The sequence below is a fragment of the Chrysochloris asiatica genome, unplaced genomic scaffold, assembly GCF_000296735.1.
Source record: "Chrysochloris asiatica unplaced genomic scaffold, ChrAsi1.0 scaffold00074, whole genome shotgun sequence".
In the NCBI taxonomy this organism is placed as follows: Eukaryota; Metazoa; Chordata; class Mammalia; order Afrosoricida; family Chrysochloridae; genus Chrysochloris; species Chrysochloris asiatica.
The window spans coordinates 12,524,631-12,541,710 of record NW_006408592.1 but is presented as its reverse complement, the minus strand read 5'-3'; the positions used below and the strand labels follow the sequence as shown (position 1 = coordinate 12,541,710).

Here is a 17,080-nt window from a genome sequence, read left to right as displayed (position 1 = left end):
CCACTGAGAATACATGGATATATTTTGTGCCACCCAGCGTGCTCCTGAACCACTGAGAATACATGGATATATTTTTTCCAGGCACTATATTGGGGCCAAAAAGCTGAACAGAACATGACATTTCTTCTTGGGGAGTTTAAGAGTCTTTTAAAAGAGCACATATCTGATCATTTACAGAATTATTCATAGTGCAACGAGGTATGTTTGGAAAAAGCACCACCTAATTAAATGAATGTAAAATGTTTTAAATGGAAGAAATTACTTTGCCTTTAGGGAATATTCTTCAAAGATAAAACTTACCAAACACAGGTGTTCTCTGAAAAGGGAAGAAAAAAATGCAGCTCACATGCTCTCTGAGGTCAGGGTCTATTTTTTTTTTTCTTTCCCTACTTATGTCTCCAGAACCTGGCAGAGTAGCTAGCATATGGTAAATGTTCAGATAATAGTTGTTGAACAAAGACAATCCTAATAGGATAGAGTTACTAAGATTTCTTGGTTTGCTCTGGGGGCTCTTTCTCTCTCAGACTACACACCCTGGATCTTAGCACCTTAATTCTGATGAATCAGGGATCATAGTGGTGGGCAAGGTGACATGAGGTGGGGTGAGAAGGGTGAGGGGTGTATGTGTGTGAGTGGGAGGGAAGAGTAATGGCACAATGGTAATGTCACACAGATCTGAGCACCAGATGGTAGACAGTAACACTCAAGGTGAAGCAACCACCTGGTGATCAAAATCCTGCCTCCTTTGGGCAGTGGAAACTTTGACAAACCTGGGGACACGACAGAGTCTAGATACCATGCTATGGGTGTATATACATTTCTATATATACATTTCTTATTATATGCTCACACACAAACACATACACAAAGACAACAGGAAAATAGAGGAAGGAAGACCATACCTTTAACTACCCTATCCAGATAGTGAGCTTGGGAGATAAAAGACAGGACATTTAAGTAGGATTAATGAGGGCAATACTGCCTGTCACATAACCATGCCAGGTGCTAAGGAAACCAAGGGGATGTCTCCACGCTTGGGGCAGACCTCTGTCATAGTGAGGCAAATAAAACTAGAGACAGGACAACACAAGAGAGAAGGAGGGAGAGCAAGCACATTCTCCATGAAGAGTTAAGGGGCACTTCAACTCATTCAGGAATTTGAATATGTGATCGTATAAACAAGAAGACATATGGATAAGGAAAACAGAAGAAAGAGGGGGATGGGTAGCTGCAAACATGGCCACACTCCTGCTCTATCAGGTTTGGTTCAGTTTTATGGAAAACCAGAATTTGCCCCTGTGTGTTTCTGAGGACAATATCGTCCCTCGCTTTATAGGAAAGAATTGTGCCAAGACCAAGTGCATCCTGCCTGAGAAAAGGTCTCAAGAAGCAGGAATATAGCAATATGAAAAATGTCAATCATTTCTGATAAGCACTTGGTAAAGCTGGTTCTCTTGAGATCTTTGACCAAATATACTGCTAGGTTTTCCAATGGCCATTCTTGACTTTTCTATGTACAGGTATGCTCATGTATCCTTGAATGCAGAGGGCTTGGTGTTGTAAGTAAGATGCATTCATCTTCTGTGCATCTTACACAGAATGCATGGTGCCCCTCAATGGATGTAACTATAAAAACCAAGGAAAAGAAAAAGAACACCTGACTACTTCTAATGCTCATTAACATAAAAGAAACCAGGATGGATAGGTTGGTTTTCAATGGAGGGGCTCATGTCCAAGCACTGAATTAGTCGTCAATCTAAGGTTTTGCTTATTTGTGAGGCTGTATGTCAAACGCTGCTCTGAAATAAATCCTACTGTGTGTTTATATAAAGGAGCCTGTTGGCAATGAGGGCTAAGCATCAGGCTGCTGACTGAAAAGATGGTGGCTCAAGCCCTCCAGCCACTCCATGGGAGAAAGATGAGGCTGTCTGCTCCTATGAAGATCTGTTGTGGTTGTGGTTTGTGATATCAAATGGGCTCCGAATCATAGCATAGGGTTTCTGAGAGCAGCTGGTGGGTTTGAACTGCCGACCTTGGGGTTACCAGTCCAGTATGTGTCCTACAGTGCCACACCAGGGTAAAGATTCACAGCTGCAGAAACCCACAGGTATAGTTCCACTCTCTTCTACAGAGGGTTTCTATGAATCAGAATCTACTCCATTGCAGTGGACTTTGTTTGAATTGAGTGTATAATGTGGATATGTGTTTAAAATAGGGCAGACATGTTCATCGCTCTCAGTTTAAATATGCAATGCTTTTCACCTTCCCCAACTAGGCTGAAGACATAGCTGTTTGAGACACTTCCTTCCCTTTTACCCTCTGCCTACAGTTCTCCCATGTGCTCCCATAAACACTAGACAGTCAGCAATCTCCTGAAGGGTCTGATGTCTTCTGGCAGGCTAGACCCATTCTCAACTTCATTTCACACATGAATCAGAAGGCCATAAAAGAAGACTGGGTTGCAGTGGTGTGGCCTCATATGAAAGCCCTAGAGTTCTATAACCTGTATGAACATTCTTATTCTTTTCAGAAAAAATATATGTTTTATTTTTTCAAACCTCTGTTGTTGTTCATCAATATATATTTGCCTCAAAAGTCTGCTTCATGAGAGGCCTTGTTCTTAGTTTGGGTATCATATGGTGTCTGCCTCAAGACGAAATATGCTTGTGGAGAATGCTCAGCCAAATGGATCATTGGGAAGTGAGACTTTTGAGTGGTCCTGCATGCAAACAGCAGGATATAAGAAAGGGAAAAGTGAAGGAGAGTGACTTACTATGCAGGAATATATAAATAAACCTGTGGAATAAAAAAAAGAATGAAAAATTAGGGGCAGCCCACATGAAGAACAGCCTAGGGAAATGTCTGGCTAAGGGACAGTCTTCTATGATTCTTGTTTCATCTGTGATTTTAGTCTTAGTCAAGGTTATTTATCTCATTTTGCAAAGTGGTCTGAGATTTCTTAGACATCATCTCCAGGGATATGTCATCTAAAAGCAATAGCACATAGGATCTTCCTGGCTTAGTTGGACTGAATGATGTTTTTAGCTTTCAGATCTGCACAGGTTTTTGGATAGCCATAATCATAAATTCTTGTAACAACTCCAAACTCAGCTAAATAAAAGATGGTGCGAGCCTAGATTTCTATCACAGGGTTGGCAAGGACGACTAGGTTGGATGAGACACCATCATCAGGATCCAAATGGTCACACCATCAAGCAACAAACACTTTGAGAGAGTTCTCTGGCAAGGAAATCTTCTTTGATTGTCTTTAAACTTAATAGTGGTCTCAAGGCTCTGGTGATCATGAGGATTATATCAAATCTATTGGATAGTCTCTCCAAACCCTGGGGCTAATTTTAGAAAGCTCTCTCTTTTCTAATGCTATTTCATTTTCAAGAAGTATACTAAAGCAAAAAATTGGTTAAATATAAACACAATTTCAATACCTTTAAAAAATAATGCATACTAGTTATTCAGGCCCAAGGTAGAAAGACCAACCAATGGGAGAGCTTGAGGCATGTGCAGACTGCAATCAACATGGTGGGTTTTCAGGAGACAAGAGTGCTTATTTAAAACCTCAACTCTTGATTCACTTCTAAAGAGCATTTTGGCTGTACTTTTTCTAAGACAGATTTGTTTACTCTTCTTGTAGTCCATGGTACTTTCAATATTCTCAGCCAGCACCCCAATTAAATGCATCATTTCTTCTACGGTCTTCCTTATTCATTGTCCACCTTTCACATGCATCTCAGGTGACTGGAAATGCCATTTCTTGGATTCAGGTGTACCTTGGTCCTCAAAGTGTTACCTTTGCTTTTTAACACTAAAGAGATCTTCCAGTGCAAACGTCTTTTGATTTCTTGATTGCAGCTTCTATGAACATTGATTGTGGATCCAAGTACAAAGAAATCCTTGACAACTTCAATCTTTTCTCTACTAATCATGATGTTTTTATTGGTCCAATTGTGAGGATTTTTGTTTTCTTTACATTGAATTATAATCCCATACTACAAGCTGTGGTCTTTGATATTCATTGGTATTTCAAGCCCTCTTCACTTTTAACAAGCAATGTTGTATCATCTGCATACCACAGGTTCTTAAAGAGTATTCCTTTAATCCTGATGCCACATTCTTCTTAATATAATCCAATTTCTCTATGTGCAGGAGCAAGTTTCAGAGTATCTTCTGATATCCACTTTGGTCTTTTCTTTCTTGTCTTTTCTGTGACCTTTTGCTTTCTTCAAGCATGATTTTTTTTATGTCATTCCATGACTCCATTGGTTTTAGTGCTCAACGTATCAAATCCTTTCTTAAGATGTTCTCTAAATTCAGGCTGTATTTTGATTCTTGTGGACTTGTTTTAATTTTCTTCAAATTTAGCCTGATCTTGAATATGAGCAAAAGATGGTCTGTTCCACAGTCAGCCCCTGCCCTTGTTTGGCTGATGATATTGAGCGTCTCCATCATTGTTTCTTCTCACAAATGTAGTCAATTTGATTACTGCGTACTTTTTCTGTTGTGATCTCTGTGTGTATTCTCCCTCTCTTTTTTTTTGAAACAGGTGTTTTTTCTGTGGAGGTGTCGTGGGTTTTGCAACTCTTTTCTTCTGTTCTCTCCTGTGTTTTTTCTCTCCCCGGTGTTATTTTTTGCGTTTTGATCTTTTTTCTTTGTTTCCAACTTTTGCATTCCAATCACTGATAATTATCAATTTTTTTTTTTTTAGGGGTTGTACTTGATGAAAACATTTTTATTTTGGGTGTGTGTGTAGGAGAGTAAGGGATTGGGTTAGGGTTAAGGACTATGGCTAGGTCTAGGCTAGGCCTAGAACATCATTTAGTGTTAGTACTAGGATTAGTGTTAGGGGTAAGGGTAAGGCTTGGTCTCAAGTGGAGAAAAGATTAAAGTTGTCAAGGATTTAGGGTTACATTTAGGTTTATTATTATTTTTTAAATCTACTTGATTTCTTCTTTATTTGGAAGTTCTGCAATTACATTATTCTTTTTACTTTGTGTTTTGCTGCTGCTGTTGTTGCAAACTGATACCTCTGGTTCCCTATTTTTAGTCTTGTAGGTTTGATTTACTTCTATATCTAAATTGGGAGTCCTGATATGGCATTGTAGGATAAGAAATGAACTGATAATCACGAGGTCGGCAGTTCAAACTCACCATCTGCTCCTCGAAAACCCCACACTGGGTCGCTATGAGTCAGAACCGACTTAATGGTATTCAAGAACAACATATCTAGATTGAGTTCTGGGTGATATTGTCATGTCTGTTAATCTCAGGGTGTTGTCTACTGTTATTCGCTCTCTAGTCAAAGAACTCCCATTCGTATCTTTTGTAAGGTTGGTCTGATTTTCATAAATTCTTTTAATTTCTGTTTACCTGGGAATGTCCTAATTTCATTGTCACATTTGAAGGGCAGTTTTTCTGGGTATATGATTCTTGGTTAGACTCTTGGTGTGGCACTATAGGATGAGCACTAGACTATGAACCACAAGGTCAGCAGTTCAAACCTACCAGCTGCTCCTCGGAAGCCCTATACAGGGTAGCTATGGTTTGGAACTGATTTGATGGCATTTAACAACAAATTTTCCAAGATTCATACTGTACGCAGTCCACATTCCGATGACTAATGGATGTTTGCAGGTGTTTCTTCTCATTTTGAGTTGTGCTCTATCAACAAATGAAAGTCCAGAAAGCTTTGTTCCATCAATGTCATTAAGACGGACTCTACTTAGGGGGAGACAGTTCTTCCTCAGTTGTATTTTGAGTGCCTTCTAATGTGAGGGGTCTCCTCTTTCAGCACTATACCAGACAATGTTTTGCTGCTATTCATAAGATTTTCAGGAGTTTATCCCTCAATAACAGACTGCCTGTTGCTTCTTCCTTCTTTGCACTTAGTCTGGAAGCTCTGCTGAAACCTGTCCACCATGAGTGACCCTGTTGGTGTCTGTATCACCAATGGGAGAGCTTCCAGCAGCAGAGCAGCACACAAGTCACCACAGTGTAATAAACTGCCATGTGTAGGGGGCAGTCATCTTTACTTACGGGCAGTGCTTAGTATTTCAACACTAGGTAAATATTTCTTATGAGTCTACTGTACTCTTGTCATTACGTGAAAAGCTGGAGATATTGGTGGCATAAAACGTTTTAAATACAAACTCTGAGGCTTTGGTATAAGGTTGATCCTCTGGTCAGAGCTCTATGCTTTCCATCATGGAAACTTCTTTCCTAGACTTGCCCGTACCAACATAAGTTTCCAACAGCTTTTCTTAAGATAATCCCAAGAGGTTTTGGAGGACCCCTATCAGAAATTATACAGAATACAGTAAGTGGCTTTTCATTTGCATTCACCAGGAATCTCCCACCCATTGCTGCCAAGTCAATTCTGATTCATGATTACCCTACAGCACAGGACATAACAGCTCCACAGGGCTTTCAAAGCTGTAGACCTTGATGAAAGCAGACTGCCACATCTTTCTTTCATGAAGTGGCTGGTGGGTTCAAACTACTGATCTCTTGCTTGGTAGCTAAGTGCTTTAACGATTGTCCTACCAGGTCTCCTTCAGGCGCTTTGGTTGCCTCTGTAGTAGTTGCACCATTAGTACACTTTGTTGTTGTTGTTAAGTGCTGTCGAGTCGGTTCCGACCCATAGCGACCCTGTACAGGGTTTCCGAGGGTGTAAATCTTTACGGGAGTAGAAAGCCTCATCTTTCTCCCGCGGAGCAGCTGGTAGTTTTGAACCGCTGACCTTAAGGTTCGCAGCCCGATTCGTAACCACTACGCTACCAGAGCTCCTTTAGTACACTTTAGGCCAGATTAAAAAAGATTATTATAGCAAGTGATGCTTGTGGTAGTTCTAATTATCTGAACTTCTTTCAGATGAATGATAAACCACCAAAGAGATGTTCCTGTTAAGATGCTGGATGCATTACTCATCTTGTCTCTTTGGGAGGTGGATGAAGAAGGATCAGTGAAGGAAATTCACAAGGCCCAATAACTTTCCTTTCATTTTCCATCCTGACCATGTGTGGGTTGATATTGCCTAGAAACACCAGCAAATCAAACTTTGTTGCTCAGATGATTTAGGTAGTAAATCCCTGCACATTTTCTCTTTCTCCTTGTTCAGCATTTGTCCTGCCAGGTCACAAGTCCTGCTAGGAGAGAATGCTTTTGAGCAGGGATAACATAGGTTCATTACATGGGCTCTGATACCTCATGCGTGATCTGTGAGTTCTCTGTTAAAAATTGGATGATGTCAAAAAGGAAACCCGAGTGTTATCATTCAAAAGTGGACAACATACTCCAGAAGATTTTGTGGTCTTTTTTTTTTTATATATATATATAATTTCTTCTCTTCATCACGAAGTCTGGCTTTGATCACTCAAGTAATTGCATCATCAGAGCATTATTTTGATCTTTGCTCCCAAAGGATGCTTTTGTTTAAGAATTGGGATTTATGTGATTGAGCAGCTCTCCTGATGGCTAGTAAATACGCTGTATATCTGGAATCTTGAACAATCACAGCTTTGGGGTCAAGGGTGGAATTTTACAGATGTAATCACAAGCTGGCATTTTCCACACATGTTTTGAGACTTTATAGAAAGGAGCACTGAAGTGACTAAAATGTTAGCAGAGTTTTGAAAGAAATCGGAAAGAATTAAACACCTTTTTAAAATCAATTGGGATTTTTTTTTTTTTTAGCTTCTGCTAAAGAAATCTGAGGTTAAGTCCCAGACTTCAGAGATCCATAAAATTCCCGGAAAAGTCATACAAAAATACGGGCTTGGATGACTCTTGGGATTGTTTGAAACGGACACAAATCAATCCATCTTACCTTCTGGACTAGAATAACTGGGTTCTGTATGTGCAAGAATGACTATCAGTGATGAGTTCATGATAATAAAAATGAAGACTACCCTCCTTTTATCCCCCTGGACTATTTTTAGGTGTAGATGACTGAGTTCCAGGAGGATGTTGTGCAGCTCTGTGATGTGTGGAGGAGAGGCCGGTGTTCTGCCACCCAGCTACCCCTTCTGTGACTCAAGGAGGTAGAAACTGAAGCCTCAAGCAACCATGTATGTGGTTTACCCAAGGTGCTTCTGCCTACATTTTTTTCCCTGGAGATGCGAAAATATAGGTAAGTTCTAACAGAAGGAATTTAAACTCAAAGTGAGACATTCTTGGTGTTTGACAAAAATAGTGTCATTAAAGAGGATCCCACTGTCAATTTCCCCTAGATGTTTATTCTGAAAACCAACCTAGTCTGTGAAAAATCAAGTCCCTTCCATAAAAGAAAGGTGGGACTGAAGACTCCAAAAACGGATTTTAAATTCTTATTATAATAATCTGCTCTGGAAAATGTTATTGGGGTTAAAATTAAAAAAAAGATGCTTTCATTAGGGACGTGGCCATAAGGAGCCCAGATTTGTCGTATTCCTTAGTTCTTTCTACAAGCAGTAGGGTAATCAAGTCACTCTTTCCTGTTTATGGAGGGCTGCAGTGTGTACATAAACAGGCCCCCCTCTCCTCTGCTTCCACTGCGGGGAGGTCTCAGAATCAGTGTCATGAGTAGCAGCCCTTCCTCTGATGTGGGGAATAACTGGACTGCAGAATATGAACTATCTGTGCCATCACAACCTACTGAAGAATCATAACAACTGATACCAAGTGAGAATTTAATACTGAATTTCTAACTTTTCCCATCAGCAATTTTTTTCTTTTTCCAGGGAGTGCAGTTCCCTGGAAACGTAAGAAACTGCTTCTTATTACCATCAAAGATTAAAAAGGGCTTTCTCCTTATTTAGATTCTAACAAGAAAGAGAAGCCACCCACCATTGTTTTCCTAATTTGCATCTGACAAAGTTATGAAAGTGTTCCTTTAGCAATAGGGTCTTGGGTTTCTCACTGGGGATGCAGCTGGCCACAGGCAGAGACCCACAAAGAACAAGTTGCCATGCAGGGAAATTAGACAAGGGCAAAGGAAATGCTCACCACACAATGAAAGTTACCAGAATTCCCAGCCAAAGTCTTTTCATCTGAGCCACTATGACTAGTCCATTACTTCTTCAATGTTCTATGTAATTTTTCTGGTATTTATGACTGTCAACCTTGCTCTTGAATCACGCACATTTACCTTGATGTATTTCTTATCTGGAGGGGGAAAAACACCTGCAATTCCAAGGAGAAATTTGTTCTGAAAGAGTGCTAACAGGGTGAGCAGAGAGGGAGAAGAAGGAAGCCTTGACTTCCTGGTATCAAAATTCAAGGGATATTCTTAAAGCTAGGGTGATGAACATCTACCAAACACTAGAGGCAGCATAGCCTGCCCACAGGCTCTGTAATGAATCATGTGTGACTTGATTTTGGGAGAATTCTCTAAATCCCTGGTCACATGAGGTGCTTTTATCTTACAAAACTCTGACATTTATGGACTTTTCAGAACTTGGTAAGGTGAGTGGAGGGCTCTGCAATCAGGTGATAGAAAAAATAGAACACATTCTCTCTTGATTTTGCCAAGGAGCAGGACTGGTGCATGCAAGTGTGTGTGTGTGTTTTATAGGAATGGGTGCCTTTTAAGCCTGGAATGTCCTCAGTCATGTGGAAAATTGAAGGTGAGGGAAGAGCAGAGTTTAAGTAAAAGGACACCTCAGATGAATAGGTTCACATCCCATTCACAAGCTTACAGCAATCATAATATAGGATGATCCCTAATTAAACAATTGATGCTCAGAAAAGCAACGTGGGGCATTCTGCTATGGAGAAGCAGGGAGGACTGCAACTGGTTACAGAGTGGCTTAAGAGGGTGGCTGAGGCAAATAGGGTGAGGCAAATAGTGTAGTCATATTAACAGGACAGAGCCCCTGGGAAGGATATTACTCAAATGCCTCAGAGAAAAGCTGAATTCGGTGGTGTAAGGACTGTAGAGCAAGGAGCTCCCTACTGAGGCTCAGAAAACCCAGGTTCGAATTCCTGCTGTACCACTTAAAAGCTATGTGACCATAAGCCTCAGGTTCCTGAGAAAGAGGGAATCTGATGTACTTCTTTCAAAAGGGGCTTGCTAGGAAGTCATTCAGTCAAAGTCCTTAGCACAGTACTCAGCACATTGCAAATACTCCAAAAAAAAAAAAGGGAAGCCATTATTATTAGTACTAACAGTAATAAATATAAAGCAATAGTGCTGGAGCAGGGACTATAATTTAGTATCAGGTTGTAAAACAAAGGGAATGAAGTCTATAAAAATACAAGTGATAACTAAGTTTGCTCAAAATTCTATTATCACTAAAAAGCTTTGGGGCTTCTGTCCTATTCTTGTTAAGACCCAGGAGGTCACTTTCAGGATGGGTGATGCACCCAGAAACCTGCCTTCTGAAGCCATTTGCATACCATCTGATCACAGAACATTCCTCATTAAAAAAAAAAAAGGAAGGGGGAAAAGCTAAACACATACACACAAACAAACCAGTTGATTCAATAAAGAGCTGCTGGTGAGTGCTCATTCCAAGATAATAAACCAAGCAAAACGTCTGGCTGCGTTTAAAATCAACAAAACCAGCAGGAAAGGCAGAAGGAAGAGAAGGGAGCTATCAGCTTGTTTTTAAAGCAGCCAGCAGTGCTGCTTCAGCAGGGGCCAGCTTTGAGGAGCTCCCAAGAGAGGGGAAAGGAGACAAATGCAGACAGGACTGAAGCTGAGGACAGGAGAGGGCGGAGTCCAGGCCTAATGAGATGCAGATGTAGCCTCTGGGCTTGTGGGAAGCCTTCTCCAGGATTCCAGGCCTCCTTGAGAGTTCTGGCCTAGGTGGGCATTGCGAGTAGAGATCTCAGAGCCTTGCCTGAGCTAACCCATCCAGATAATAAAAATAGAATACAAATGCCAACGGCCACATTTACTGAACATTCTACTGTGCACTAAGCTTTTGACATGCATTTTTAAACTTAGCTTATAGGTGAGGAAATTGAGGCTCAGCGAGGTGAGGGGACTTGCCCACAACTTGTAAGTGGTAGTGTCATCTGCCTCATCCTTAACTCCAGTTCCTTAACACAAAGCTATACTGCATTTTAGGGTGAAAAACTAGACATGCTATCCAGTTAACTGGATCTGAGAAATGCAAATTGGGAAGGAAAAGATTGAAAATATCCAATTGTGAGTTTAAATCCAATTGACATCTAGGAAAAGCCAGTCATAATATTGCCAGATGAAAGGACCTTTGGCTCTATTTCTGCATGCAGTGGGAGGCCAGGTTTGGCCCTGAGTTCCCTGACAGAAAAGGCACCATGCAAACCCGAGACGGTGCCTGGGCCTGCCTCCCTCAGGTGCCCTACCGATGGTGCAGTGCTCGCCGTTCCAGCCTGGGCTGCACTCGCATTTGCCATCGCGGCAGGTCCCATGTTCGGCACAGCGAGGGTGGCAGGCGCGCTGGTCACAGGCTGCACCCATCCAGCCGTCCTCACATCGGCAGGTGCCTCCCACGCAGACGCCATGGCCGCCACAATCAGCAGCACAGATCTCTGTGGGGGGAGAGGAGGAGAAGGGAGGAAACCAGGGAGAGTGGGAGGAGGGTGGGAGGGAAGAGGCCAGAAGGGCAGGGAGGGATGAGAGAGAAAACACACGTTGAGAAAGTTATTGTTTGGAACAAGGGTCACACTTGGCTACCTACCTAGGCTTCTGTGAGCAATTGGGATTCCCGAGGCTTGGGAGACTAATCTCCGTGGACAATGACCCTCAGACAAGAACAATTCTCTGGGCAGATCCTGCTCTGAGAGTCCATTTCCCCACGAAAATAGGATGAATGGAAGGGCTCTATTTGCTTTTTCCTTTTGCCAGCCTGTCCCCGCTTTTGTGCTTGCCACTTCCAAAGGGGACTGGCCTTCTGAACAGATGTGAGGAAAAGTCACATTTAATTAAAAATCAGTTATGTGTGAAAAGAAAGTGAAGATGAGTCCCTGATGGCCAAGTCAAGTGCTACGAATCTTGGGTCATGTGAAGTGGTCCAGCTTTGACTCTAATTGAAGTGAGGGTGGAAGGGTTGCCAGGCTCCCCTGCCCATGGAGAGACTGCATTCTCCAAAATCTGCCGTTTGTTCTGTGCTTCTGCTGGGTTTATTCACTGTCCTCTTGCTCACTTCTCCTTCAGCACAATTCCAAGCACCATCTAAATGGAATTTCAGATCCAAAGCAAACAGTTGGGGAGGGAGCGGGCACTTCATAACCAGAGCAGAGTTGTCCAGCCCTTCACAAAGAACCGTCTGTGAGATCACGCAGAACACACAGAGGGCGTGATTCACAAGCTCACCAGGCTCTCCGCCAGCAACAGCTTCATGGTTACTGCAGGCAGAGGTGGTAAAAGCTTCCAAAACACAACTGCAGTTTAGGAAACAGGCTGAGCAAATGTGTCCACTGCTACTCTCTGCCAGGGCTGTGATGGAGACAGGACTTGTGTCTTAGATCTCACGGCCTAACTTTCTTCAAACTCATTTGACCACGCCAACACCTTTTATTTCTTCCAAAGTACATGTCTTTCCTTCTCCTTTAGTAAAACTAAAACTATGCTAAATTGTATCTACCCATTACTCTTCCTCAGGCTGCATTCCTGGTTTAGAAGGTGCTGCTGTTGCCGCTAAGGAGGCCTGGAGCTATAGTGGCTGCTGTTCAGATCCACCAGCAATTCCACAGGAAAAAGATGAGGCTTTCTGCTCCTATAAAGATTTATAGCCTCAGAAACCCTATCCAGGGTCGCTATGAGTCAGAACTCACTTGATGGCATACCACCACTACTACCACTTTTGAAACGGGAAAGAAAACATTGGATGCAGAGACTCAGACCTCTATCCCAACCTAGAAGGCAATGGTCAAAAGATTTGAAGTTGAAAAACAAAACCAAACAATTAAAAACAACTGTTGGTGTTCATTGCTGCTGAGTCTGTTCTGACTCACAGCGACCCTGTACAGGGTTTCTAAGGAGCAGCTAGCTGTGGGTTTAAACCACCACCCTGAAGTTCAAATCAACCTTGTATCCCTCAATTACTTTTTATGGTGTGCTTCTATGCAAGCCCCCATTGCCAATGAGAGGAACTGCTCAGAAGGAAGGTGCTGCTGGCAGCCACATACTAGATTTCTAAGCTGTCCAAAGGATGAATTCTGCTGTAAAATGAGTGGAAGAAACCTGGGTTTGGTCCCCGGCTCAGCAATTTCTGAGCTGTATGACCTTGGGTACATCCTTTGATTTCCTAATCTGAAGAGTGTGAGCAATAATGCTGTTGCTTCTGAGCAGCCATCTGCTGACCTAGCTGGGCTATAGGCTGCCCTTGGTGAAGTAGGGGACAGAAAAAGGCAGGACAAACATCGCTAACCCCTGAAAGGTTTCTGAAATTAAGGCCAGGACAGTGAGCTTTAGAAGGAAGTCTAAGGACCAGGTTTGTGACATCTATCCCTGATCAACCATTCCTCAGCTCTGTGACCTTAGTAAAGTCACTTCCCCTCTTTGGGTATCGGTATCCTCAACTATTGCAGAGGAAACCTGTGGGCATTGCCTTATTCTTTCTTTTCCCATATTACATGGTGGAGTGGTTTTCTGTTTCTGTGTTGGTTTCACCATCAGACTAAGAACAATCCTAAAATTGTTCTTAGGACAGGGGCTGGGTATAATTCCTCTCCTCACCTTCACCCCTGGTAGCCAGCATAGGCTTTGGCACAGAAAAAATCTTAATTACGACTTGCTAGAGAATGAATAAATCAGTGAGTGCCTAGGGCTACGGTGGTGGTGGTGTGCTGTGAAGTCGGTGCCGTCTCATAGTGACCCTGTGTAGAGCTTTCACGGCTATAAATCTTTACGGGAGCATAAAGCTTCACTTTTCTCCTGGAAAGCTGCTGGTAGTTTCAAACCACTGACCTTGTTAGCAGCCTGACTTGTAACCCACTATTTGGGTCAAGGCACTGGACTGCATGGTTGGTTTGAACCACAAAGTCAGCAGTTCAAGCTCACCAGCCATGCTGTTGTTCAGGTTTTCTTCCCTTCTCACTCACACAGAAAACACCTTAGACTTTCCTCAAGACAAAGAATAACCACCTCCAGGCTCCGGGCCTCCCTAGACCCTGACTCTGAAATTCCCATCTCTTCTGTACATTACCACAGGGCAATGACTTCTTTTTACAATGGAGGCTGGGCCTGAGGTCAGGTCTGGAACTTGTCCCTGTAAACATTGGGAGAGACGGTTCACTGATTACCTATTTGGGTTTACTCAGCACTTTTTCCAGGTGGCAATTTATGGTATGAGACTCAACAGCAAACAGCAAGCACTTCTGTCCACTGAAGTGTGAACCAAGCGAGACAACGGAGATGTGGAATTCATAATGGACAAGAGCAGAAGAGCCAGACTGCTCCTCTCATTTCACTGACTGTGGGACTTAGCTAGGAGGTAGTTCACTCATGTATTACTTAATCTGGAGGCAATGTATATATGAAAGAGTTTTAGGCTTGGAATCAGTCAGTCATGATTCCAAATCCTAGTTATACCAGCAGCATAACCTTAGGCAACTTACTCAATTGTTCTGAGCTTCACTTTCCTCCTCTGTAAAACAAGAATGATGACAGCATCCACTTATGAAGGTGATTTTTAGTGTCTGATACAGAGTAAGTATTAATACTTTCATACTGATTTCTTTTCTTCCAATACCTACTCTACACATGCCTCCTGTATGCCAGAGACTATGCCTGGTTGCTTGACCTATGTTGTTGGTTAGTACCATGGAGTTGGTTCCAACTCATAGTGATCCTGCACAGAGTTTCTGAGGCTGTAAATCTTTATGGGAGGGGAGCGCCTCATTTCACCTGTGGAACTGTTGGTAGTTTCGAACTGCTGACCTTGAGGTTGGCAGCCCGATTCGTAACCACTATGCTACCAGAGCTCCTTATGCCTGGTGCTTGACCTATAGAGGTTGATAAAAATACAATCTTTGCCCTCCAGCAGGTCATAGTTCAGATAAAGATGATACTGACATTCCAAAGATTTTCCAATCTGCGACTGTTACTGCTAGACCTTCTTACCTATGTGTAATGGACAAAAAACAATAAAAAAGCAAAAGAATCTCTGAACAGTATTATGAATTGAACAGTGGCTATGACACTTACTAGTTGGATAACCTGCAAATTGCATGTTATGTAATCCATTGATTCCCCACATTCCCTTTCTGTAAAATGGGGATAATAATTCTCACTTCACTAATCTCACAGCATTGTTGTTAAATCCAATGAGCCAATTTGTGTGAAAATCTTCTTTGGGCTATAAAGCACGCTTGACACACACTTTCTCATTGAACTATTACCAAATTCTAGGAGACCACCTGGCTCTGATCCTTCTTTTAGGTGAGGACATTAGTTTAAGTTATGTGGTCATCTGGGACTTTTCCTTGTTTTGACAATTCTCAGAACGATATGCAACAGGCACTTTACAGAAGGAAACTGAGCCTCAGAACAGGCAAGGAACAATTACACAGCATGAGCAGCCTCCCCTTTGAGGGAACAGCAGATCCCCTCCATGTCTGGCCCTTCTGCTTATCCTCTGTTATATCCATGTCAGAGCTCTGGTTATATGTGTAATGAAATGAGATCTTCTTTACTCAGATTTTCCCAGACACCCAGTCTAGCACTCCTCAGCCAGACTGTGGAGCTGTCCATCCAAACATTCCATTTCCTTACTAGCCTATACCAGACATGATCTCCAGCAACAAAACTGGGATTGTCTGATGGCTAGGCACCCCTCCATAAGTCCTTTACAAGCTGCATCCTGAGCTGTTAAGTCATTTAATGGAAGGGGCCTGAATGGGATGGGGGTGACCTTGATGTTTATGGGGTACCAAATGATGGTAACAGATCTTTTCATCACTCAGGTTCTTCTCTGTAGATGGGTTTCTTTGAGAGGAAGAGCAGAAACCTAAGATGCTACTTTATCAGATTATTTTTCATATACCTTGATTTTATTTCTTTGACTTTAAATAAAAGGAATTGCTTTCCTTTTGCCTTTCCCAATTCTACCTTGACATTGAAGCAGTGGTTGGTGGAAAATAAATAGGATAAAGCTAAAGAATATGCTTTGACAACATATATGCCTATTACATAACTGGTCCTCAGTGAGATTTGGGCCACAGATCTCTTTTCCTCATTTGTAAACTTGGGATAACACCATAACTATTAAGGATTGCTTTAGGAATTATACTCATTGGCTTAATTCCTTGAGTGACCACTATGTGCTAATCCTACTGGGTACCCACCAGTGATTTTGACATACATGGTCCTACTGTTCTCAAGGGGTTTATATTCTAGCATGGCAGACAGCTATAAATTTAAATGAATAAAATAAGTTAATGTGAATGCCAGTATAGCCTGTAGCAGAGGATATAAATCATACACATGCACACATTTTTATAAGAAAGGAAATATGATGTAGTGGCAAGAAAACGAGACTGAAATCAGAAGATTAGATACAAATTCTGGGCTGGGCAACACAGCCAATGCAAGCAAGTATTTGATAAACGGCAGTTAACTTTCATGAAATCAACATCAGAGCTTTCTGAGCAAATGCCAAAAGGCCGTGGCCAGGAAGAAATCCTTTTGTAAAATAATATTTTATTGTTGTTTAGGTGAAAGTTTGCACAGCAAATTAGGTTCCCTTCTAACACTTTTTAAACAAATAGTGTTCTGTGTCGTGGGTTACAATGCTCACAATGTGTCCGCATTTTCATTACTTCCATTCTGTTTGCTGTTCCCATTGATCTAGCTTCCTTTCCCTCTCTTGCTTCTCATCTTGGTTTCTGGGTAAACGCTGATCACTGGGTCTCAGATAGTTGATTGTTTAAGGGAGGACACTACTCATTGGTGATAGTGTTTATTTTATAAACCAGTTTATCATTTGACAAAAAGGTGACCTCTAGAAATAACTTCAGTTCCAAGTTCAAAGTGTATCTTAGGGCAATAGTCCAAGGGGTGTTCCTCTAATCTTTATTGTTCTAGTTGTTGATGTTGTTGCTGTTAGGTGCCATAGAGTGGGTACCCACCCATGGTGAACGAAACACTGCCCGATCC

At 42.0% G+C, this 17,080-nt stretch overlaps 1 protein-coding gene across 1 annotated transcript in view; it reads right to left on the bottom strand.

Moving 5' to 3' along the window:
• TENM4 (teneurin transmembrane protein 4) overlaps positions 1-17,080 on the bottom strand; it is a 543,700-nt gene that overhangs the window by 136,970 nt on the left and 389,650 nt on the right. Inside the window, exons 12-13 of the mRNA XM_006864983.1 lie at positions 11,326-11,511; positions 903-929 (exon numbers count right to left, since the gene is read on the bottom strand). Of these exons, the coding sequence (XP_006865045.1) occupies positions 903-929; positions 11,326-11,511 (213 nt within the window). The remainder of the gene's footprint in view (positions 1-902; positions 930-11,325; positions 11,512-17,080) is intronic.